This window comes from Onychomys torridus, chromosome X (assembly GCF_903995425.1).
Source record: "Onychomys torridus chromosome X, mOncTor1.1, whole genome shotgun sequence".
NCBI classification, from domain to species: Eukaryota; Metazoa; Chordata; class Mammalia; order Rodentia; family Cricetidae; genus Onychomys; species Onychomys torridus.
In genome coordinates this window covers 63805693-63831685 of record NC_050466.1, presented here as the reverse complement: position 1 = coordinate 63831685, position 25993 = coordinate 63805693, and the positions used below count along the sequence as shown (strand labels likewise).

Below are 25993 nucleotides of genomic sequence, written 5' to 3'. Positions count from 1 at the left end.
TAATCACCACACGGCAGACTTCTTTTGGCAGGACCCACGGGCAGCCTTTTGTGTTGTAAAATAAGGCTGCCAAAAATTGAAGAAACGAGATGTGTGAATTAATTTCATGATGCCCTTAGAACAGTTCCTGTTACATTACAAGTGCCTACACGTGATGTGTCAAATTAAAAACGATCAAGGACTGATGGGTGCTGAAGCTAGGGTGAAGTGCACCACAGTGGACAGCCATCGAGCTGGCAGAAAGCAAATTTTAGGAGGCTTTGTTCTGTTTTCATCAGGAGGGAAGAACATCCACTGTGGTACACATATATTTATATCCTTGAATTATATACATACATGTGACGAAAGAGTTCAGACAGGAGCACCAGGACAGTCCTCAAATGGTTGAGCTGAAGGTATTTTTCTTTGTATTCCATTCTGAACAGGTGCACAATTCCACTGCCTATGACTTAGCATGCAGTGTGCTTCTTGTGCTCAGTGGAGAGATCTGATCTTGTTCCTGTCCACGCCCTGCCCTGACCCATTGTCTGGAGGTCACACCAGTGCATAATGCCCAAATGCTCAAGTCATTTCCAAACCCTCATACCTTTTCCTACTATCTCTTGTGGACCAGTAATGTGTCCTTCATAAACTGGCCTTACATTCCACTTTGTAGATTGAGCGGCCTGAGAGTGCCATCTAGCATTCAGAATATGATGTGGGGACATTTTGTAAGAAGATACCCATGATAGACACAAGTAGCTAAAAGAAAGAATACCCAACACACATGAAAATAAAGTCACTTTTCTTTCCTTCCAAGTGGAAAGAACTAGATTTTTGAGTTATTACATCAATGCAAATATTTAGCTATATAATTTACATTCTTAAAAATTAATAGAATCAAGCTGCCAGAATTCTGGAAGAAAAATCTGCCGTGTGTTTCCTTCCCCAGCCATGTTTGTGTGGCTGAGTGACTGCGTCTGTTCCCTGTATCAAGTACTAATATAAAGATACAAGATGAGCCTGAAGGCAACAAATCCCTACCAGTGGAAACTTGCTGGAATTAGGTTGACAATGGAGACCAGGTTATGGCTGTAGATAATGGTGAACTACAGAAGAACCTCCTGAATTCCTCTTTCTGAAGAACTAAAGCAGATACACTCTATTCTGTTTGCCCCACTGCCTTCTGGAAGTGGTGGTGGTGGTGGTGGTGGTGGTGGTGGTGGTGGTGGTGGTGGTGGTGGTGGTGGTGGTGGTGGAGGAGAAGGAGGAGGAGGAGGAGGAGGAGGAGGAGGAGGAGGAGGAGGAGGAGGAGGTGATGGAGGTGGTGGTGGTGGTGGTGGAGGAGGAGGTGGTAGTGGTGGTGGAGGTGGTGATGGTGGTGATGGAGGTGGTGGTGGTGGTGGTGGTGGAGGTGGAGGTGGAGGTGTTGGAGGTGGTGGTGGTGGTGGAGGTGGTGGAGGAGGAGGAGGAGGTGGTAGTGGTGGTGGAGGTGGTGATGGTGGTGATGGAGGTGGTGGTGGTGGTGGTGGTGTTAAGTCTTGGTAGGTGATACGGTTTCTTTACACTATTTCTTTATTTCACTCTCACTGGTTCTTTCCAAACATGAAAAGAATATGCAAGCCATTTATCACATAGAAAGAATCCATACAGCAAAATAAGAGCATGTAAAAGGGGAAATGACACAATATTTAGACTCCAAAATTATATCTCCAGCATGGGTATTCCCAGAAACAATGAACAGATAAACACACGGATAGATAGCTAATCCAGGGCTTCTCCATGTTTGTACACACCAATCTAGTCCTATGAAGTGCAGCTGGCCCCCTCCTTATTATGTCCTCTGTTTCTGCTCCCAATTTTCTGTGCTTTAGTTAATTCAAATATGTACCAGCTATTTTCTTCCTCTCCCACCCTTTTGGCTTACAAATACTGCTTTATGAAAAATGGCAGCAACAAAGGAAACCATGGTTCTGACGCTTTGATTCTGAAAGCTGTTAGCAATCTATAATGACCTTTCTATATTTTATCTATTTGCATTTAACAGTTTTTCCTTGCTCTGAGACTTCCTCGCTTAAATGAGTTCAGCATTTTGTGATATTCTCTGTGAATAATTATTTGGTGGATCATTCCTATGGACTGGTTAGCCACAGGAAGCTAATGTACAATTGGCCACTAGCAAAAGAAATTTGATGGCATTCTTTCATCTCAAGGGCATTGTTATGGTCAGGGGATACAGAAATATGGTTTGGGGACAGACTTGAGTATTCCAAGAAGTATCCTTTAAACCCCTCCCTTTGCTAGCAAATTTGGCATCCTGACCACCAAAGGAAGAATGTATACCCAGAAATTCACAGGCTCAAATAGGCTCTTCCTTTTAGAACACAAGTGTGGGCAGAGCCTAGGGACCAAGCATCTGGGGAGGTGAATGCTGATACTGTCCTGCTGAGAACTGTCTTATACACCTCCCAACGTATGGCACGAGAGGTTAAAGGCAGATTGTCCTATCCCCAGTGTTTTCCTTGGGAAAGGACTTAGCTCTGGGAAGATGGTGGTGTTACAGGAAGGCGGAGGAGTCATAGGATTGGGATTCTGGCCTCTGGGAAGGCAATTTTCTTTCTGTCTTTAACAAACACCATCAGCTTGCTAGGAAACACTGTCGCAATGTCAAGTTCGGTTTTAATGCTTTCTTAGAGGAACATGCCTGCATGCACTTATTCCTTGTGAAGCCATCAGAAGAGATTGAAGCTTTTGGCAGTCATAATTTTGTGTGGTTTAATTGCTAATTTGTTTAAATCACTTTTAGCCTTACAGTTTCCCTTTAGGAAATGTTACTTTCATTGCTAATCACTAATTGACATGAATCAGAGAATTTAGAGTTACAGTATGTGGTACTTACTGAGTGGGAAGGCCAGGTATGGGCAGGGAGGATTCGTATTACACAAGCCATGGGTAAAATTTTTGGATCAGAGCCAGGCTTCGGCTGAAGCATATGAAAAGTCACATGTACAATGAGATCAGCACAAAATAAGAGTTTCTGAAAAGTTATTTTTAATTCACTGCTTAAAATTAAAGTTTGGGGGTAGGAAGACCAAACAAAACTCAGAGGCAGCCTGAGTCAGCGTACTCAGCACCTTAAGTACAGAAGCCCAGTGACACTTTGAGAGATGGCTTCTGGGCAGCTGTGAAGTTCTTCGTTGTGACCTCTGGCTGACCTCTGAGCTCTTTCTCTCCCCGTCCTCACTGTTGACAGGCTTAAGAGAGACCACAGGTTCCGAGAGTGATGGTGGTGATTCAAGCAGTACCAAGTCGGAAGGTGCCAATGGGACAGTGGCACCTGCAGCCATCCAGCCCAAGAAAGTCAAAGGAGTGGGCTTTGGAGACATTTTCAAAGACAAGCCAATTAAACTAAGACCGAGGTCAATCGAAGTAGAAAATGACTTCCTGCCGGTAGAAAAGGTATGTTTGACAATTCTTGTTTGACTTCATTGTAATGCCGAATATTCCATAGTAGGTTGTGGACTTTGACTCCGGTGGGTGCCCTTTGTGCTCGCTGGAAGCCATCCCTTCTTTGATTCCCCTTCTCTGCAGGAATGGCTTCCATGCTGCTGTGCTGCCCTCCTCACCATTCTTATGTTGGTCAGCTTTCTGTAACTATAACAAAATATGGCCCCCTTGAGATAATTAACTTGAGTCCATGGTAGAACAAATTGGCTTACCTCATGAGTGTGACAGTGAAGAGTGGGTAGAGTTGGAATCCTGTAATCTCCTTTAAGGGCACATGGCCAATGGCCTAGGACCTTCCACCAGGTCTCACATCTCAAAGTTTTACAACCTCCTGATGGTACTACCCTGGGCATCAGGTCCAACACACAGAACTTTGGAGGACTTTCAGGAATATATATCTCCTTTAAAGAACGTTTCTCAGGATGACTTTTCAAATGGTTCAATACTTCTCCATCTCCTTTCCAGAGAAGCCCCTCATACCTGGATCCAGCTAAATATATGACTTTGACAGCCTTCAAATACCCTGAAATCTCTCACTAATGCTTTGTGCTCAAGTGTGTTGATTGTGTTTATGCAGCGGAGAAAAGCAATTGTGTGGATTTTTTTTTTCTAAGAGTTAGGTAGAGACAATTTCAGACCGATGAAAGGCAGTCTCCTGTGTGTGCGCAGGAGTGATGGAGACAGCTTGCATGCTGACTCCCTGGGTTGCTCCCATCAGGAAGCTAGCTGTTTTCTTCTGCTTCTGGTTCTGGGCTGGTGAGAAGCAGACAGCATGTTGCTGCTGAGTTCATGGTTGCTATGGCAACACACCCAGAGCCATAGCTCTGTGGCTACTGCTGACGTCTACTGTGGTACACTTCTGAGCATCATAGCCTTGCTTGGGAGTTGATAAATACTGTGGAATTTTCCAAATTATAATAAACTACACTCGTGCTGTGCTTAAGAAATGTTTGTTAATTTGATTTAGTGTTAAGTTTTTTTCTTTGACTCTTGTGCCAGCAGGTTTGGACTAGGGTACTGGCAACACTTCTAATTCAGATCTACCATTGGCTTGTGGTTTTCATTTTTTTCAGTGAGGTCAAATTTTCAAGGTTGCATCAGCATCTGCAGCTGTAGAACCTGTACTATCCATCCAGCCACTAGCAACTTTCCATAGTGCCAGTAAGCATTAGAAACAGCTTCTACAGGGTGGGGGCATTTTGGACATTTAGTGCCTTAGAGAAAAGGCATAGAGGGAGAAATTGGAGCATGGTTCACTTAAACTCTTCCTTTGTTGAAGTGTTGCTTTTTTTAGTAATCAATATGTGATGTTGCCTATGATCTGAAAACTATGTTGTTAGTGTCTGAACTTGTGATCACATTTTTGTTTCCCATGGCCACATTCAGATTCCATGAAGTAGCTACAAAAAAGTGAGTACCCATCTTGACAAGGATGATGGATGGAGTTTTTCTCCATTTTATTGAAGTATTTGAAAAGAATGTGACCATTGACTCAATCAAGGTGACATGAAGTGTATGTGCGTGACTTACAATTGCTATTAATAATGTTTATTTTAGGTGACAGTAATATATTTAGTTATTAATAGTGATATCAGTGTCAAACATAAAACCTTCTCTCTCTCTCTCTCTCTCTCTCTCTCTCTCTCTCTCTCTCTCCCTCTGTGTGTGTATACACATGTGTACATGTGGAGAAATCTGATATCGATGTCAGGAATCTTAACTCTTTTCTCTCCACCAAGTTCATTGAGTCGGAGTTTATCAGTCAAACCCAGAGCTTAAAAATATGGCAAATCTCATTAGCCACCATGCTCTGCAGATCTCTGCATTCTGAGGCTGGAATTACAGGCAAATGGCTGGCTACACCCATGCAATTTTTACAAGGGTTCTGGGGATCTGAACCCCAGTCTTCTTGCTTGTGTGGCTTGTGCCTAAACTTCCCAGACATTTCCCTAGTCCCTGTTTATTAATTCTTGAGATGAGATCTCACTGTGTGACCTTTGAACTCCTGGGCTTAAACAACTGCCCCAGCCCCCCAAGTGCTAAGGCTATAGATATGTATACCTTCTTGCCAACTACTCCCAAGTTTATGTCTTAGTGCATTTCTTTCAAGAATGACAGAGCTTTATGCTTGTCTCTCTGTCATTTCTACCTAGAGATTCCAATTCCTCAGTTTATCCAAACCCCCCAAACAGTCTCCTTCACCCACAACTTTCCCCATCTCCAGTGAAGACAGGGTCATCTCTCTTTCCCTTTATTCCCTTGAGGTTGTGTCTGACTAATTGACTGGGACCCCATCACCTCTGCCTGACTGTGTCTAGCATCTGTCTATCTATATCTCAGCTCCCTCATAGGGCTCTTAGTTTCTTCTCACTGTTGTCACTGTGTACATGGCACATATTGGTGGAAGGTAGAATGTTTGAAAATGTATTAACATGGTGCTTTGGAGATTGCAAACCTCTGTAGAGTGAGGGAGCTGGGTGGAACAATAGAGCAGGTGCACTGTTGAAAATAAAGCAGTTGTGTAGTTAACTATTTCTCTGTGAAATAGTGTATTGGTGGTAGTGACATTAAATAATAACTTTATCAGAGTTATGTACTGTAAAGTTATATATGTGTATGTATGTGGGTGCACGTGCATGTATCTGGTTCCTGATTTCTGGCAGAGTGAAACCATGCACTAGAAGTTCCCTTAACCCAGTGTGAAGCCTTGGGAGCAAACATAAACTTCCCAGCTTGCTTGAGTGGCTGCAGGCAATGTTTCTAACATCTGAAATGATTGAAAACTATCTCTACTCCCCGTTTTTGGTGCAATGAGTAGTTGCATAGATTTATGGAGCCATTATGTTATTACACAATATGGCTGGAGAGCCAATGAGTGTGATACTTTTTTATTAATGTACAATCTGGTTCTTTTCACTTTTGAAATGGTTTTGTATCCAATATTTATGTTTAAAGAAGAAAGTTTCCCTTTAAAATTGGGCTTGCTGCTTTGATTTTGCAGAAGCAAATTGGATCTTGCATGACAGAATTTGGTAGATGAAGCCCAGCATGTCTCCTACTTAGGGTGGGACAGTTGATCTTCTGACATGGCTGATTTGATAATTTGTATGAGGAAAGAAAGGATCTGACAAAGACCCACCTCTCTCTTCTCTTCTCTTCTCTTCTCTTCTCTTCTCTTCTCTTCTCTTCTCTTCTCTTCTCTTCTCTTCTCCTTCCCTCCCCCCTTCTCTCTCTCTCGCGCGCGCGTGTGTGTGTGTGTGTGTGTGTGTGTGTGTGTGTGTGTGTGTGTGTGGTGTATGCATGTGCTTGTGTGGGTGTGGGTATGGGTGTGTGTACACATGGAAGCCAGAGGTCAATATTGGGTGTCTCCCTCCATTGCTCTTCACTATATTTCTCCACAGGGTTTCCTCGCTGAACCTAAAACTCATTGTTGGCCAGTTTGACTGCTCAATAAACTACATGTATTTGTCTGTCTCTGCCTCCCAGTGCTGGGGTTACAGATGTTTGCTACCATGTCTGAATTTTAAGTGGGTACTGGATATCTGAACTCAGGTCCTGATACTGGCATGGCTGATATTTTACCAACTGAACCATCTCCCAAGCCCCTGTATATCTGTTTAATCTGTAAAACTCAAACCTAATGATTAGATTATATGTCAAGGGAGGTACTAAATAATAGCCCTTAACCAACCCTGAAAAAAAGAAATAGTAAAGCCACCTTAATCCTAGCATTCAGAAGACTGAGGCAGGATAATTGAAAATGTAAGGCCAGCCTGATATATTTAGCCAGTTCCAGTCATCCTGGGCTGTATAGACACCTTGTTCCAAAACAACAAACTAATCAACCAACCAAAAACAAAAAAACAAAAACAAAAAACAGTGAATACTGTTTTCGCTTCTCTTATTAAGATATAAGGAGGGACCCCATATACACATTTTTAATACTACAAAATGGGTATACTTGTGAACAATTTGTATAATGTACTGGAATATTTACAGATGAAATAGTGTAGAGGAGACAAGATTAGTGGTGAACTGATTTCTTTGTGTTTTGTGAAGCTGGATTTTATGTAGATCAGACTGAATTCAAATTTTTGTGTAGCCAAGGATGATCTTGAACTTGTGATCCTCCTGCCTTTGCCTTTCAAATGCTAGAATTGCAGGCATATGCCATCTAGCTCATGAGTTGGTAGTTGTTGACAGCAAGTGATATGCACATGGGAGTTTGGTATATGCTCCATTTTGGTGTATGTTCGAAATTCCTTTAGTAGAGATTACCAGAAAAGAAACTTGTGGGTAAATGTTTCCATTTAAATTAGGCTTAGACGTAAGTATAATCTATCAGTAGGACCTGGAGACATGGCTTAGCAGTTTAGAGCACTTGTTGGTGAGTCACTCCGATGATTGCTCTCCACTAACCACTTAGATAAAGGATGGCAGATGTTACAATGCTTGTAAATAAGTTGCAGATATTTGGCTGAGGCCCAGGACCTGACTTGATATGGCTTTTTATACAGAACGGTCCTTGCTTTTAGTGCCAACTTATTCCATGTTTGGGCTCTATAGTCATGGAGTGACTATAGAGTCTTGGCTCCCCTAATCATTTTGGAGTCAGTCTTTTTAGCTGGGTTGGAAAAAGATATTTTGAAGCATTATGGTTTGGCAGGTTGGAAGTGTATAATGTTTCTTAGATTTCTGACATCTCTTTCTTGAAAGGATTTTGTATTTCTGTATTTTCTACTAGGCTTTATTTGTGGCAGTCTCTTTTTCAACTCCCATCAGCTTGAATCTCATTTATAGAATTACAGTCATTCAAATTAACACCTTTATGGTATCAACATTGAAGCATTTGTTTGTGGCAGAGAATTAACATTTAAATTGTATGTAAATGGAAGTCATAAATCAATTGTTTCAATCAGCCAAATTGCAATTAAGAGAATTTTAATATTTTCATTCACATCTCTGGTAGTCTTTTAATCCATTCTAGTAAAAATTCATTAAACTTTATAGTAGAATTAAACTATATAAGTACCAGGTGACAATCTTAACTGGGTAAGGTGATGCATGCCTGTATTCCTAGCACACCAGAGGCAGAGGCAGGGCATCGCTGCAAATTCAAGGCTAGCTTGGTCTGTATAATTTCTAGGCCAACCAGTGCTACATAGCAAGACCCTATCTCAAACAACCAAACAAAATAATGACCTTTGTTGTGAATATGAGATTTGAGGCCAAGAAGATGGCTCAGCAGGCAAAGATCCCTGCCTTTAAGCTTAGTGACTTGACTTTGATCCTCAAGAAGAGAAAACTCAGCCCTTCAAGCTGTCCCCTGACCTCAATACAATGAGCTATGGCATTTGCATCTCTCTCTCTCTCTCTCTCTCTCTCTCTCTCTCTCTCTCTCTCTCTCTCTGGTACTTACACATATACCACCTCTCAATCTCTCTCTCCCTCTAAATATAAATTTAGAAATAAAAGTATTAGTTACTTTTCTATTGCTGTGATAAGATACCACAACCAAGTTAACTTATAGAAGAAAGAGTTTATTTGGGGCTTAAAGTTTAGAGGACAAATCCATGACTATCATGGTGGAGAACATGAAAGCAGTCAGGCAGGCATAGTCTAAAATAGTAGCTGAGAGCTTACATCTTGATCCTCAAGCAGGAGGCAGAGAGCACTAACTAAAAATGGTGTGGTCTTTTGAAACCTCAAAGCCTATCCCCAGTGACATATTCTCCTTTAATAAGGCCACACCTCCTAATCCTTCCCAAGTAGTTCCACAAACTGGGAACCAAATATTCAAACATATGAGCCTATAGGGACCCTTTTCATTCAAACCACCATAGTCTCTAATCCTTTGAAGAGAAATAAGCTCTGGTGAGCCCCAGGAGCTAATATATTCTTGGACTAATAAAACACAACTGGATAACATTTAAAAAATCATCTAAGACTTAACTTATTGGATATTCCTTATTTGGATGGAAAGATAAAGTTATTTGACATCTTTAGGGTAATTGGAAGCTCCATGGCTTTCACTGAGCAGATCCCACTATAATGCACACTGGTTGAATAAAGCATATGGGGTTCTCAGACTTCAGTTTCCCATTGTATTCATATTTCCTTGTCTAGGAAAAGTGCGGAAGGGGTTGGTAGGGAATTGGAAACAGTATTACAGGGATATTTTTAAATTATTATCTTTAAGTGTGTGTGTGTGTGTGTGTGTGTGTGTGTGTGTGTGTGTGTGTGTGTGTGTATGCATGCTCTCGTGAGCCATGTGCCCCATGTAAGTGCAGGTGCCCATGGAAGTCAGGAGAGAGCACCAGATCCCCTGGAGCTGGAGTTAGAAGTGGTGGTAAGCTGCCTTACATAGGTGCTAGGCATAAAACTCTGGTCCTCTGGAAGAGCAGTATGTGCTCTTAAGTACTGAGCCATCTCTGCACCCCCAGGGGTTACTTTATGACACATTGGATGCTTTCTTCTGTTTTATGTATGTTTGACATTCGCTTTGTGAAACATTCAGCCTAGTGTGTTTTCTAAGAAATATTTAACTGCAGCCAGATCATCACCAAGATTTATATTCTCAGAAGCTCTTGCAACTGTATTTCTAAGGACTGTGGATAGAGCTCAGTTGGTAGAGTGCTTACCCAGCATGCAGAAAGCCTAGAGTTTGTTCCTCAGCACTGCATAAGCAAGGTGTAATCTTGTAGGGTTATTCAGGAGGTAGAGGCTGGAGGATCCACAGTTTAAGATTATCCTCAGCTACATAGTGAGTTTGAAGCCAGCCTGAGGATGTGTGAAATATCACCTCAAAACACACACACACACACACACACACACACACACACACACACACACACCACCACCACCACCATCAACAACAACAACAACAACAACAACAACAACAACAACAACAAAACCCCACAACTGTGTTTTTAGGAGTACTGATAGGTATTAAACAGTCTGGTCAGATAGGGGAGGTTCAAATCCCAACTGTGCCTTCTTTTAGGACAATTTAGTCACACAGTGCTTTTATGTTCCTCATCTTTAAAATTAGAATAATAAAATGATCTGTCACTTAGGGGTGTTGTGAGGATTAAGTAATATGTACAATGATTGGAAAAGTGCTTGTCATATAATAATCACTTGGTTAAGGTTCTTTTTACTAGAAAGGAGCTGTTATAACTAGCAGTACCTTTTCTAGCACCATTGCCTTGAGAGGGGCGGGGAGGAGAGAGAGTGTTCATGTAGTGTGTAAATGTGTATGCCAGAGGTTGATGTCAGGTATCTTCCTCAATCATTCTCCACCGTCTTTATTTTAAAGCAGTCTCACTGTGTCGCTCTGGCTGTTTGGAACTCACTCTGTACACCAGCCTAGCCTCCAACTCACAGAGATCCAGCTGCCTCTGCCTCCCAAGTGCTGGGATTAAAGGCATGGGCTTCCTTGTCTCCTCCACCTTAGTTTTGGGGTCAGGGTCGCTCACTGAAGCTGAAATTCATCAGTTTGCCTAGACTGGGCGGCCAGCGAGTTACAGGGCTCCACCTGCCTCTACCTCTCCTGCACCCAGACTATAGGTTCACCTGCTGGACCTGGTTTGACTTGAGTGCTAGGAATTCCTCATGTTTGCATGGCAAACACTTTACCAACTGAGCCATCTCTCCAGCCCAAATTTCCTTAGCTTTTGATTATGGGAGATTTGAAACTCCAATAGCAGACTTGCATTTTGCTCTACTGTTTGTTTCATATTACCAAGTCTGAAGTCAGCCACTAGAAAGTAAATGCCATAATTGGGACCTTGTCTGCATTAGTCACCACTGTATTTACAATTCCTTGAAAAAAAAGTTAAAACTACTACTGGTATTCAGTAAATGCTTGTGGCCTAGATAAGTGAAGAGTGTGTTTTGTCTTAATCCAGATAAAATTATAAAGGAAAACTCATTATGTTTGTGTTGTGCTTGTGGTTGAGCTGAAGATTGCCTTTTTTGTTTATTCATTGATTGCCTCACTTACTCATTTAATGAAGCATCGCCAAATTCTTTGCATAGATCATCAGTGGCACTCTGAGATTTCTCTGTAAAGGATGAATGGGTGGCAATCCACATTGAAAGATTGGTTAGGTGGTATGTCTAGAACAGTGTGGTTCTCAGCCTATGGGTTGTGACCCTTTGAGGGGGGTCACATATCAGACATCCTGCATATCACATGTTTACATTACAATTCATAACAGTAACAAGATTACAGTTATGAAGCAGCAACAAAAATCATTTTATGGTTGGGGGTCAGCACAGCATGAGGAACTGTATTAAAGGATTGAAACATTAGGAACATTGAGAACCACTGGCCTAGATGCTATATTTATATATTACATGCAGAATGGTTTTGCTTATTTGTTTGCCTGGATGATTATTGATTTGGAGTGGGGTAGGTCTGATCTAGTTAATTGGAATTTAACACTTCTCTCCTAAGTCATGCCTTTGCTCAGTCATCATTTCTATACTTTTCTAGACTGATACGATGGATTGTCCCAAAACCTTTTATTTATGTTTTGTTTGAGACAGGGTATCATGGAGTCTAGGCTGATTTTTCGACCTACTATGTAGGTGGGGATGATGATGAACTCTTGATTCTCCTGTTTCTGTCTTTCAACTTCTGGGATTATAGGCATATACCACCATGCCTGCATGGATTATTCCTTGATCTAACAAACTTGTATGTAAAAAGGTCCCTACAAGGCAAGGACAAGGACTAGAAGAGTTATGTCCATATTATCAGTAAGAATCAGGAGAAAGGAAGTTTCCTGGGATGCTGAAAAGGAAGGATGTATCCGGAAGTATATTTTCAAGGAACGTGGGTACTTAGCAGAGTGTTCAAAGATGATGGGAAGTCATGGTCCTGGCAGTATGTGTATGGATAAGTAGAGAGCGTGATTACATTGAAGGGGCAAATAAGTAGATTGAATAGAGGGCAAGGACTGCTGTCATGTGGTAATGGTGATAGGTAGCTGGAAGGGAAGTGGTACCTCTTTCCAGAAGACATTGCCAGTCTGCTCATAGGCTGCACTTTTTCTGGGTGGGCTGGCATGTTGGTGGAGGAGTTCAGCTGTGTAGCAGCATGATTTGCACTTTAGGGAGATACCTAGGGAGGTGCCTGGGAATGTGTTCTAGAGATTGAAGAGGAAGTAGCTGGGAGAGTTGCCAGCCCAGGGCGCTGCGGTTGGTGACTAATTGGCCAGGCACCAGGAACTTCTAGTAGCTCCTGGAAAGGGGCAGATGGGCCCACCTCATGAACACTCTTTAAGCCAGGCTGCCATTGCCTGGGTTGGCAGCAGAACTGATAGAAGAGCCAAATTTCCTTTCAAAGAAAATTGTTCTGTGTGTTTGGAGAACCAAAAAGCCAGGAGTCAGCATTCTGTTATCTTTGTTCATAGATGAACTAGCCATAGATAAATAAAGTTAGGAGGGCGTTGTTTAATTACATTTGCATTTGAATATACATGTACATAATTGTGTATATGTATAAATATCATTTATGTGTTTCATTTATATATACATGGACATTCAACAAATTTATCTTTCCAATTAGTTCTTTTTTTAAAAAAACAGGCTCTCATGTTGCCCAGGCCAGATTCAAGCTTCCTTTGTAGCCCAGGCTACCCTCCTGCTTCACCCTCCAAATGCTCACTATAGGTGTGTGGTACTGTGTACACCTAGCATAATTAGTATTTATTTATTTAGATTTTTGGAGACATGGTCTCATGTAGCCCAACAAGCCCTTGAATTCACTATGAAGCTGTAGATGTCCTTGAACTCCCCAGCTTCTTGTCTCTGTTTTCCAAGTGATCAGAGGGATTACCAGCCTGAGCCACCACGCTCAACTTTTAATTTGTTTGGGTTTTCTAATTAGTTTTTAAATCAGTTCTCCATTGTGGAATGATTTTAGATTTATAGAGAGGTAGTAATATAGCATTTCTATGCACTCCATACCCAGCTTTCACTCCTGTTAACAGCCCATGTTAATGTGGTATCTGTTTCAATGCCTGAGCCAATGTCAATGTGTACTTATTGATGAAAGCCCAAACTTTATTCATGTACCCTTAGTTTTTACCCCTTGTACTTTCTCTTTAATTCTAGGTTGTCATTCAGGATACTGCATCATATTTAGTCACTCTGACTTCTTAGATTCCTCTTGTTTTGGTGACCTTGGTAATTATGAGTTTTGTAGAGTGTTCTTAAATTGGCATTTGTCTGAAGGTTTTCCGCTCATGAAGGCTCATTCATGTTACATCATACACCAAGGGCTCGTGTTATCAATAACTTCCCCTTTTCACTGTTGACCTTGTTCACCTTGACTGAGGTGAGGTGAGGTAGGCAGGCTTGTCCCCTGGGGAGTTCCATAGTTGTATTTTATTTTGTTTTGCTTTCCTTCCATATTAGACTCTTTTGGAAGAAGTCACTCTGCAAAGCCGATACTTAGGGCCTGGGCAGTTATGCTGTGCTTCACTGAGGGAGGAGTGTCGAAAGAAATGAATTGAAATTCCTCTCGGCTGCTTTGTCTGTTCTCTCTCATCCTAATTAGGTTTTGATAAGGTGATTTCTTATCTGTGTTCTGCATTCCAAATGCTAATCCCTCAGCACTTTCATCACACTGGTCATTTACACCTAGTGATATCTCCCACACTGCTTCTATGTATGTCATATATAAACAGATCTGTGTCATGCTTACTCAGATTATACATTTCTTGAGGACTGAGGCAGCATCTCACTTAAAGCCACCTAGAGTTGGTCACAATGCAGGCAGTTAATAAGTATAGAATATATTATTTTTAAGTTAGATTAATTAAGAGACTTAAATATTAACCATGTTTCATTACTAAACAGGACATCAAAGTCTTAAGAATACAAGAAACATGGCAAGAAGAAGATACTGCTGATTTGTGAAGTTGTCCTGAACTTGTTGTAGTAGTGGCTAGTAATAATAGTGGTTTCCTGTGTACCAGATTCTTCTGTAAGCATGTAGTCTTCTGTATATCACTTAGTCACCTAGATAATCCTGTAGGTCTGTGCCATTATTACTACCCTTTTGTAGTTCTGAGTCAAACTCGGAACCTTGCACATCCCAGGCAAGTGTTCTGTTGCTGAACTATATCCTCTGTTCCATTAGTCCCATTTTATAGATGAGAAAATCAAGGTGAACAAAGTTTAATTTGTTCAAGATTATATAGCTTGGGAATGACCTAATTGGAATTTTTATCTCATTTTGTGGCTCCAGAGTTTTGTACTCTTCACCAGTTGGCTCTAATGTCATTAAAATGGTAAGTCATGTGGTATCTCATTTAGGGGAAAACAAGATTTTTAAATACTTTATTCTAGTCTATTGGGATATTTCTGATGACTTGATGGCGGTCTTACTGTTTTTCCTAGGGGAAGCATATCCATAAAGTAAGTGCTGTTTTCCCTTTAGTTTTTTTTTAATTTTTGGAGTAATTTTTGTATAGTATGACTGATTTTATTTCTATAAAAGTATTTGTACTTTTTATAACATATTTTATATATCCTCTACTACCCAGGCATTGTTGAAAGATAGCTTTTTATTTTCCCTCTCACATTAAAAAAAAAACACACACACACACACAAGTGGTCACTGAGTCCTGCCAAATAAATACTCAGTGTGTTTCTTGTCCTAATGGTCACACCTTTGGGCACCAGGAGGCAACCTACATTGCTGCAGAGATGTAGGTGAAGGAGGAGGACTTCTGGAGAAGCCACCCAAGCCAGGAATCGGCCCTGGCTTCCTGAACCAGAAACAAATGCAAGCTTTGTTCTTCCCATTCCTCATTTGGTCCCAAGTATGACTCAGGATTAGGCTGGGTCCTCAGGCTCCGTGCCTTTGGCTGTTTGAAGGAAGTGGGAGGATTTCAGGGTAGTTCTGGGACCTTTACAAACTGAAGAGAGGAGGCTTGGCTGCATGATGGGAGAAGAGGTATTTCTTTCTCTTTTCTTTTAGAGAGGAACTAGATTCTTTTCATCTGTGTCTTATCTATAGTAGGACTTGTTCTGTGTTTACACGGCTCTGTTAAAATGATGATGTTTGGGCCAGCTGGAATCCCACAGTGGAGGGGGCAGTCGCTGTTGGATGGATTCAGAAAGAACCTTTCAAGTATAAGGGTGCTTTTCTAAAGTCAGATGTTACACTGGAGCTATTTAGCTGTTTTTTTATTCCCCCCTCCATCCCACTCCACAGCTTTGGTCAATTTGGCCATTAATTTTTACAGATGTTTCCAATTTCTTTGTGCCTTGGTTTTCATGTGCTCATACTGCAAAGAGTAATTTTAATTTAGATGGGCAGTTTGTACAAGCAGTAACTGTTGCACCATGTCACCGAGATGTTTAGCAATTACAGATGTTTGTGCAGTCAACAAATCCAGCTTGCTTTTCAGGTTAGTTTAGGAGAGAAGAACATCTCCACAGAGCAAACCAGCTCTGGGGCATTTCACATTTGGGGGTCCCAGACATTTGGAGTTTTCCTCATGAATGGAGAAACTGTAAGTAGTGATTTTCGGGGGCCCATTGCACTGCTTACTTTGGAGATAAAGATATTTGCCTCTGTTGAGCTGAATGTTTATGTTTGTGTTTATATTTGTGAATTACTTGCTTTCCTAAAAGTTAGCTGGTAGAGAGTTGTCATATTTCTCTGAATCCTTAAGTTGGCCAGTAGAAGATGGTCATGTTTCTCTGAGTCCTTCATTATTTGTCTACCTAAAAGCAGAAGTCTGTTATTTTCCAGACACAAAATAAAATTCCCTAAACAAACCACAGGATAAGAAAAGGCTTGTGATTACTGTGTGTCTTCCATGGCCCGCTGTCTCACTAAAAACAAGAAATTTAAGGCAGAGTCTGTAAAATATATTCCTTGATGTCTTTTTCTATTGGCTTTAACTTGAAACTTTTTTAAAAGGGAAAATAGTGTGGCAAGAATGAAGCTGAATGTTTCAGCACATTATTTAGAGAATTTCTTGATAGTTTTTTTTTTAATAGCATCTGTTACTTAGGAAGAGAGAGGAAGATTTTGAGGGAGCTCCATGTGTTGAATAAAATAAAGTTCATTTGCAGTAGCTTGGGAGCAACCCCTAGGGAAAGAGATCTGACATTTGCTGATCCTCTAGATGTAATTTTTCTGAGCTGATTCATTGTTAATTAATTTTTTAGATCAGAATACAAAGTAATGGTATCTCTTGGTATCTTCATACATTTGTGTCCTTATGCTTTGTTCTCATTGGTCCCTCTCCACCATTGTCCTCTTCTGTCCCAGTCCTTCCATACCTTCTAACTTGTCATAAAGAACCCAGAGTTTAACTTTTGACGCAGGAAATGACCAGAGCCCAGTAGGATTTAAGATATGAGTGGGGAAGACTGAACAGCTGCTGGTCCTCAAGGAGATTATCTGGCCCTCAGGCAAGGCCCTGGAGATGGGAAAAGTAAAGTGCCCTGCTGGCCCCTGCTGGTTCCTGCTCTGCTGGTTCCCTCATATTTCCAGGGCTATAAGGCTATATGCTACTTACTGTAGGAGAGTGCTTCCTGAATCCATTTGCCTGTTGGTCAAAAATTAAATAGCTTTGTTGCTTTGCTCATGTCAAAAGTTATTTGCAGTAATAATAACAATAGTAAAAACAGTGCCTCATAGTTGAAGTATATGAAGAAATAGAGACTACTCTTAGTCTCATATTTGGAGAAGTTATAATTAACATTTTAACGTGTATTCTCCCAGACTTTTTCTGAACCAGAATATGTATACATGTGGGGCACACCTCTCACTAATCTTCTGACAACAGGGCCATAGTACATGCTTCCTGTTTTGAAAACTTAACGAGTTATGGCTCACCTTTTTCTGGTAGTTAGCTACATGGTATTTTTAAGCAATCAGAGAGCTAAAATACTGTTCATTGAACCAAACTCCACTTCATATCTGCTTAGATTGCTTCTATCTTTAATAGTTTTTTTCCTATCCTTAATATTAAAAACTAAGAATGTTTTCTTAGGCCAGGCATGATGGCTTACATCTACAGTACCAGCACTCAGGAGGCTTAGACAGGAGAATTTCCATGAATATGAAAACACTCTGGGCTACATAGTTCCGGGCTAGCCTGTGCTAGAGAGTCCCTGTCCCAAACAAACATCCAATATTGTTGTGTGTATGTGTGTGTGTATATATATATATACACATACATACACATATGTATGTATTTCTTTGATAAATTTCCTCCCTCCCTCCCTTCCTCCCTCCCTCCCTCCCTCCCTCCCTCCCTCCCTCTCTTCCTTTTTCCTTTCTTATTTTGAGGCAAAATTCCATACCGCTGAAGCTGGTCTGAAACTCACTATATAGCTGAGGGTGAGCTTGAACTCCTGATCCCTGTTGTTTCCATCTCCTGCATTCTGGGATTATACATTTGCCATGCCTGGTTCCTCAAGCTGAATTTTTAAAAGAGAAATTTCCAGGTTTAATGGCTTATGTGACTTTGATTTTATTTTAAGTGAAAACAACCTGAATATATGGTTTCTTTACTACCAGTGGGATAAAATGTTCACTTTTTGTAATGCTTTACACTTAGATTAACTTCCTCATAGAAATAATCCCAAAAAGCTTTCAACAACTGGATGTGGAATAGACACCTGTAATCCTAGCATGGCACAGACTAAGGCAGGAAGGATCTCCATAAATTCAAGGCAAGTCTGGTCTATGGGGTGAGAAACAGAACAAAACAAAACCAAAAAACCCAACACCCCCAGAGTGTTCTAAAAGCTGCTTGTGGCATTAGTACATTCATTCCAGTGTACAGCTGTCATTGCTGTTAATTTCCAGGACTTCTGCATTTTGCAAAACTCTACCCATTAAACATTACACCCTATAGTTCCTTCCCCTAAACTTCTGGCAAACTCCATTTTGCTTTCTGTATCTATACACTGGATCATATGATAATTTTAATTTTAAGGTAGTGGAGAACCTTCATAGTGTTTTCAACAGTGGTGGTACCACGTTTCATTATCACTAGCAATCCATGGGTTTTATAATTTTTCTGCATCATCTCTTGTCCATACTATTTCCTGCTTTTATTTTGTTTTTGATAGCAGCTATCCTCGTAAATGTCAGGTGTTTAATATGTGTCCATGATGGCTGTCATGGAAGGAGACGATCACTATTTTTTTCATCTGATAACTGAGGAGTTAAAGAGTTGGGGGAAAGGTCTCCTGCCTCAGAGCAGAATATTTGCACAAGTGCAAAAAAAGATTGCATATCACTTGGAGGAAGAACCAGATCCCTCTTTTCCATATTCCTCAAAGAAACAAACAGGTAGTAGTATCCAGGTACTTTTCAAGTGGCTTAGCCCTCTTACTTGGAAGGTTAAAATTTCTCTGGTGGGCTTTTGTTCATTCTAACTGATTTCCTCTTAGTGGGAAGAGTTAACTATATGGTTGATTTTTCTCTTGTCTTCTATTATAGAATTGCTCAGGAGTAAGAAATGGCAGTCCTTCCTTTTATGATGTATTTGCTGAATTATTTATAAATGCTGACTGATATTCTTCAGAAGGGCATACAGTTATTGGCAAATATTCTGTCCTCTTTTGTTTTTTATTGACACTAATGATTATTTCATAATATTTATTCCTGAGATTGCTGGTTGCTTTTGGTTCTTGATATCCAAGGTCATGCGTGTATCTGGCTGGCCATTGGAATGGTCATGCCTGATTTTCTGATATTCTCAACTAGTTGTAAAATCAGATTCTGACCAACTGGGCTTCAGTAGATAGAATAAATTCAATGCTATAAGAAAAATTAGTGTCTTGAAAACAAACTATTCTGCTGATGTTAGTTGAATTGTGTTGTGTTTTCTCACTTTTAACAAATTTAAATTGTAGAGCTTAGGAGGTCAGCAACTTATATTTCTTCATGGCATTGGAGCCCATTTAATTGGTTTAAAATTAATCTTTTGCTCAGGCCAGGTCCCTAAATAAACGTGTACCTCTGCATGCTCTAGCCACAAATGGCAACGTAAGCACACTTCCAATAGGTGATTTGCACTCAACTTTAAAAGTAACACTTCATGAACAAGGCATGTGCCAGAATTTCTGCAAATGGCTTCCTTTCATCAAAAGGTCACCCTTAAAAGTACTTCATGCAACCTACAATTCTGAGTGTTAACTGAAGTGTTATCTTGATTCAACTCACCCTTGCATTTGTAGGGATCCAGCAGGCAGGGTTTGGGCAAGCGATGGCAGAAAGCTGAGGTCCGATCACTTAGACGTTGTACTTCTGCTTTGCTCCTTTAAGATTAGGAACTTGGAGGTGGTAAGGGTGAGTTTACTGCTTCGCTTTCTTATTCTTTCACCAGCTAAGCATTTTCACTCGCCAGTGATTCTGATATGTTTTGCTCCATTTGTTTTGGTAGCATCTGTTCAGTCTGTTCTTCTTAGTTTGCCTTCTTAGTCAGGACGCCTTTCACCTTCACCAGGAAACAGCTTCTCCTGGGTACCTTTTCTAGGCTGTGAGGAGAAACTGATAATAACTGAAGTGATGATGCTAAGAGTCTCATGGTTTTAGGGCCTGAAGTAGTTTCCATATTTCTTGAGGCACAGTGCTTAACCCTGTTCAGTTACTGCACTGGGAGAGCTACATGCCTCATGGATCTTGCATGTCTAATTTTATAATTACTCAATTTTGTTTCAACCCCCAGTAACACCTCTACAGTTAAGCATCATTAGAAGCAGAGAAAAGAAGAGTTCGAACAACTGCAGGTTTTTGTGACCTTTGGTCATATGTCCTTATACTGGATAGAGACAAAATGAGGTTTTAAGAAAATTAATGAGAGGCTGAGAGGCATCTAGGTCAGAGAGAGATCACCAAGTTTCAAAGTATTATAGTAAAAAAAATGACTGTATGGGGCTTTAAAGCTGTGTGTTTGTGTGAAAGCAAACCTTGAATTTTGTCTGCTCCAACTCTAAGAAGTCTTATGATGGTTGATCTTGCCATGGAATTGACTACAGAGAGGCCAGAGATATCCTGAGGAGCTATGAGACAAGGCAGTAAATGAAAATTAGCTTTTAAAGATAATTTTAGATTCATATATTTTATTTTATGTCTGTCAGTATTTTCCCTGCATATATGTGTGTGTGTGTGTGTGTGTGTGTGTGTGTGTGTGTGTGTATGTGTGTGTGTGTATGTATGTATGTATGTGTGTATATATATATACACCATATTTGTGCCTCTTACCCATAGAGGTCAGAAGATGATGTCACACCCCCTGGAACTGGAGTTATGGATGGTTGTGAGCCACCATGCATGTGCTGAGAATTAAGTCTGGGTCCAGTGTAAGAGCAACAAGTGATCTTAACTACTGAGCTATCTCTCCAGATCCCATAAAAACTAATTTCAACCTGATATCTGGAGTAGTGGACTTAGTCATTACAACCAACAGGGTTGACTAAGCAATGTCTGTGAGGAAATTAGACTTTACAGCATTTGAGACTGTTCCCTGATTCCACTAATGGCAGAAAGGAGGATCCCTATAACTTGAATCATGGTGATCAGGTTTTGGGAGTAAGGGAGAAGCAGCCTGTGGTGAGGACTGATAAACTCACTTTGTTAGGCTATGGGGGTAAGAGAATGTAGAAATCTTTTTGCTGTAAATCCTTGTCAATTTTAGGAGCGTGACCAATTTGAAACATGTTTGCCAGAATCATATTAAATATAATATAACAAACCAGAAGTAACAAAGTGTTGTTCATTCGAAAAGTACCATTCCTGGCCTCTGTCCGCTTTTGTCCTCCATGAATCTGTACTGTGTTTTCCTTGTGCAGAGCCTATAGCAGGGCTTTGTGAGGCACAAAGAGGAATCGCTGCTGCTCTGGGAGCTCGCAGGCAAACAGTGAAACAAGCATTCTCCATTGTGACAGAAGAGGACACGGAATCACTGAAGACCAAAATACATTCAAGGAGTTAGTTTACTGGATATCTTGTCTTATTGTCTAGTCATCCTTTAAAAAATATCCCATAAAAACCAACAGAACCAAGCATATTGGCACATGCTTGTGATCCTAGAATTTAGCAGGTAGAGGTCAGGGTCATCCTCCACTACATAGCTAGTTTAAGACCAGCCTGGGCTACATGAGATTCCATCTCAAAATAAAAAAGTAAAAGTTTGGCATGATAAGTGGTGCATATTTTTAATTCCAATCCTTGTGTGGCAGAGACAGGTAGATCTCTGTGAATTTGAGGCCAGCCTAGTCTGCATAGTGAGTTCTATGTTATCTGGCTACATAATGAGACCTGTCTAAAAATTATAATAAAAACCAAATTAAAAAGTAATATAGTCAAACGAGAAAAGCACATGAGTAAAATGAGTGACTTACTGTTTTCTTCATTTATGTGTTGTGTGGTTTGGTGTTTTCGTGTCTATTATAGATAAAAAAAGAGAGACAGAAATATTTTAGCACAGAAGAGTTAAAACTTGAAAAATGAATGGTAAAACATTTACCATTTGCTCATATGGTAAGGATCTAATTTGTCTAAAACTCAGGCATCTTAAAGAGAATTACAGTCGTAAGAGAACTGTCTTCTTCCTCTTCATATTTGCTGTTAAACTGACGTTAAATGAATGAAATGTGAATGAATGTGATAGACAGCCAAGTATAGACCATATTAAACTTCTCTACAAGACTAGAAATTATTTTTTAAATTCATTATTAAAGTGCACTTATGGGGCTGGGAAGATGGCTCAGTGGGTAAGAACACTTGCTGTGAAGTCAAGGGGAGCTGAGTTCAAATTCCTAGCACCCATGTAAAATCTGGACATGGCTGGACATGCCTGTAACTACAGCTTTAGTGGGCAAGGATAGGCAGATCCTGGGAGTTTTCTAGCCCGCTAGCCGGGCCAAAATGGCAAGCTTCAAGTACAGTGAAAGACCTATTTAAAGAAAATAGTGCAGCGAGCATTAGAGGAATGCTCTCACCTCCCCCTCTGCCCTCTGGTTTCACATGCGTGTTCACATATACTATACAAGCACACAATTCAAATATGTAAAAACTATAAACATACAAATGCTATATATTTGTAAAATGTGCATTTATTAGGGTCTGGGGAGGTGACTGAGTTAGTTGGTGGAGTGTTTGTCACATGAGTATGAGGACCAGAGCTCAACATGCTTGTATAAAAGAAAGAGAGAGCTTGGTGGCATGACCCTGCATACCAAGCACTTTATCACTAGGAGGTGGAGACAGGAGGCTATATGAAGCTTGGTGGTGAGCTAGTATTGCCTAATCTGTGCACTTCAGGTTCAGGGGGAGACACTGTCTCAAGGCAATAAGTAATTAAAGGTGGAGAGCCATAGAAGCTATGTGACCTCAATGTCTGACCTCCACACACACTTGCATACGTGTGTACATATACCCCCAAACATACGTTCAAACACACAGATATACGCATGCATACATATACCACATGCTCATGTGCGTGTACACACACACACACACACACACACACACACACACACACACACACACTTTAAAAGAAAATGTATCTATCTAATCAGTCCTCACCCCTAGCTAGAATCCCATTTTAGTATAAGTCAGTCTTGATTTTTTAAAGGAAGCAAATCAAGATCGTGTTAATTGGAAATGTTCCTTAAAGAAATGAAATGTCTATGAAACCAAAGAAATTTCAAAACTATGATATTCCTCAGTAAATAACTACTTCTAACAGTAGTAGGTAGTCCTGTATGTGATCACATGTGTCATACTTGAATCCATTCTTCTTTAAAGACTAGAAATGAAGAATCTGTAAGCATTGTTATTTTTAAAAGAGTTTAAATTTTATTTATTTTATGTGTATTAATGTTTTGCCTGTATATATGAATGTGCACCACATGTGTGTCTAGTGCCAATGGAGATCAGAGAGGGGGCTCAAATCCCTTGGAAGTGGAGTTACAGATGACTGTCAGCTACCGAGTGGTTGCTGGGAATTGAACCCAGGTCCTTTGAAAGTATTTCTAACCATGGAGCCAACTTTTCGGCCCCTGTAAGTGTGGTCTTTGATTATAGTTGAAGTCCTTTTCAGAAATACAAATAAGGGATTCATGGGTTTAATTAGTAGAATAGGAAATACATTCTTGGCTTTGAAAATGTGATAAAATGTCCCAAATACTTTATTTGGAACAGCATTAAGTAGAAATGATCTACATTGTGTACTCAGTCACTGAGGATATGAGCCAGTGAACAGCTATAAGTGAAGGGGATGACAAACGACAGAGTGTGTTCTATATGGGCGGTGTCTTACAAATTACCATCATCATTCATTTTACATCTGATGTTCTTAACATCTTTACTAATGACTTGGAAATACAATGACACAAATGAAAGCTTCGTGTGACTGCTAGCTAGGAGCTGTTGCAAATCAAATCAGACCTTCGCGAGAGACATCAGTAATGTGGGATGGTAAATTGTAATTTTTAGCTATGTTAACACACTGTGTTACATCTCTTAGAACTTCATTTTTGCTGATTATAAAATAATTTTTGAAATACTAGAAAATAAGAAGGAAGCAAAAAGCTTATTTAACTTCCCTGGGGTAATGGCTGAAGCTGTTTTAAATATTAGCTTTCAGTTGTTTGGCCATACATTTTTAACTGGCTGAGATCATACCACACATAGAATTGTTTCCACACACAAAATTTTTTCTTTCTTTTTTTTTGGTTCGGCCTTATATAAAATTTCCCATATCATTACCGACTTCTGTAAACATCCCTTGAACTGCTGGAGGGCTCGATCTTTTTCCTTTTTCGTGGTGGCAGTACTAGGGATTCAACTTGAGATTGAACCCAGGACCTTGCACATACTAAACAGGGGCTGTACCAATAAGCTATGCCTTTAGCCCCCAGGCCCTATTTGAAAACGTTTAGAAAACTGCATTCATTTGTTTCTTTTCATTCACACTCTCCTCCTCTCTCTCCTCCCGTCCCCGGTGTGTTTGTGTATGCGTGCCCACACGCACATGCTGACTTCTTTCGCTATGTGGGTCTTGGAAGTGGGACTCAAGTCATCAGGCTTGGCAGCAGGCAGCTTTACCACCAGCCACCTCACCAGCCCCCTTGCTAATCTTGAAAGAAGCCTTTCACTGCTGCTTTTGGTGAGAGGCTCGGCCACTTCCAGGTAGAGGATTATGAATTCAACCTTTCATGCTAAGTATCTGTTAGTAATTTCCAAGTCGCTTTAAAACTCTGTACCATGTGAGTGTGTGGTCTCATTTGACCCGTTACCTTGGGAGGAGTATCTGTTTGGCCCAGTAATTTAGAATTTCTTCATCCATTACTGAGTGGATGCCAAGCTTTGTAAAAGATGGCTTGGGATAGTTTTCTATGGTGGTGTGTTTGCTCCTGAGTATCAAAATTCTCAATAAAAGGCTTTCTGTTCTCGGACAACAGGCCGTTTTCCCCAGACACACGCCTTGTTGTTTTTCCATCATCAACAGTAGAGAACAGTTTGGGTGCAGCCAGAAGCAGCTGGTCTGGGCGCACACTTGAGGGTCCTCTGGGATGTTGTTCTGACCACCCTCTGTAGGTGCCACCTTTATTGACTGGAAACGTCTGCGGGATGTTCTCCTCTTCCACACTCATCTTTGCCTCCCAGGCAGCAGCATCTCTGGAGCAGTGACTGCTATTTTTCATCCCTTTCCCACTTTCTAGATTTATCAGTTTCCACCGGGCGTATCTCTGCTCTGTGACTGTCTTGTAAAAGCTGTTCTCCTGTCCCCAAGCAAAGGAATGGGCAGCTAGCCTACCACTGGGGGAACAAAAACCTAAAATTCACATAAAGGAAATACGATGATTGATTTTCCCCTGTTTCATTTATATGTGGTGTGCATGTGTGTGTATGTATGCGTGCCTTCTTTGTGTATGAAGGTATTTGTGCACATGTAGGAGCCTGAAGTTGATATTGGTAATAATCCTTTATTGATTGATTCCTCTTCACCTTCTTCATTGATGCAGGATCTCTCAGTCAAACCGGAGCTCTCTGATATGGCTAGTCTTGATAGGAGGCTTGTTCTCAGGATCTCTGTCTGAAACTACTTTTCTGAAACTACTATTATAGACAGGCTGCCAGCTCACCAGGCATTTAATGTGGGCTCCTGGGATCTGAACTTAAGTCCTTGAACTTGTGTGGCAAGCAGTTTAAATATTGAGCAGTGGCTAGAGCCAGACCGAGTTTTTAATTCAGTAAAATCCAACAACAAACACTTTACATACTTGTCATTGTATCCTTCTAGGAAAGCCATGACTTTTTTTTTATCATTACCTTCATTTCAGAAGAGGAAACTGACATACGGAGAAGTGAAGGAATTTGCCTGAGATCACGTAGTCAGTGAAGCCGCTTTTAGAGACCATTTCTACTCAGTACAAATTTATTACTAGATACCAAAAGAAAGGATTGATTTGTTTCACTGTGATGTTCCTAGCACCCCCATGAGGC

General features: G+C 40.6%; 1 protein-coding gene across 8 annotated transcripts in view; it reads left to right on the top strand.

Moving 5' to 3' along the window:
* Sh3kbp1 (SH3 domain containing kinase binding protein 1) overlaps positions 1-25993 on the top strand; it is a 333950-nt gene that overhangs the window by 189581 nt on the left and 118376 nt on the right. For 7 of the 8 annotated variants that reach the window (XM_036174398.1, XM_036174396.1, XM_036174397.1 and 4 more), the window contains one exon: positions 3233-3438. In XM_036174398.1, the coding sequence (XP_036030291.1) occupies positions 3233-3438 (206 nt within the window). Of the gene's footprint in view, positions 1-3232; positions 3439-15410; positions 15461-25993 lie in introns of those variants that run through there. The other variant, XM_036174400.1, reaches the window with a different exon arrangement.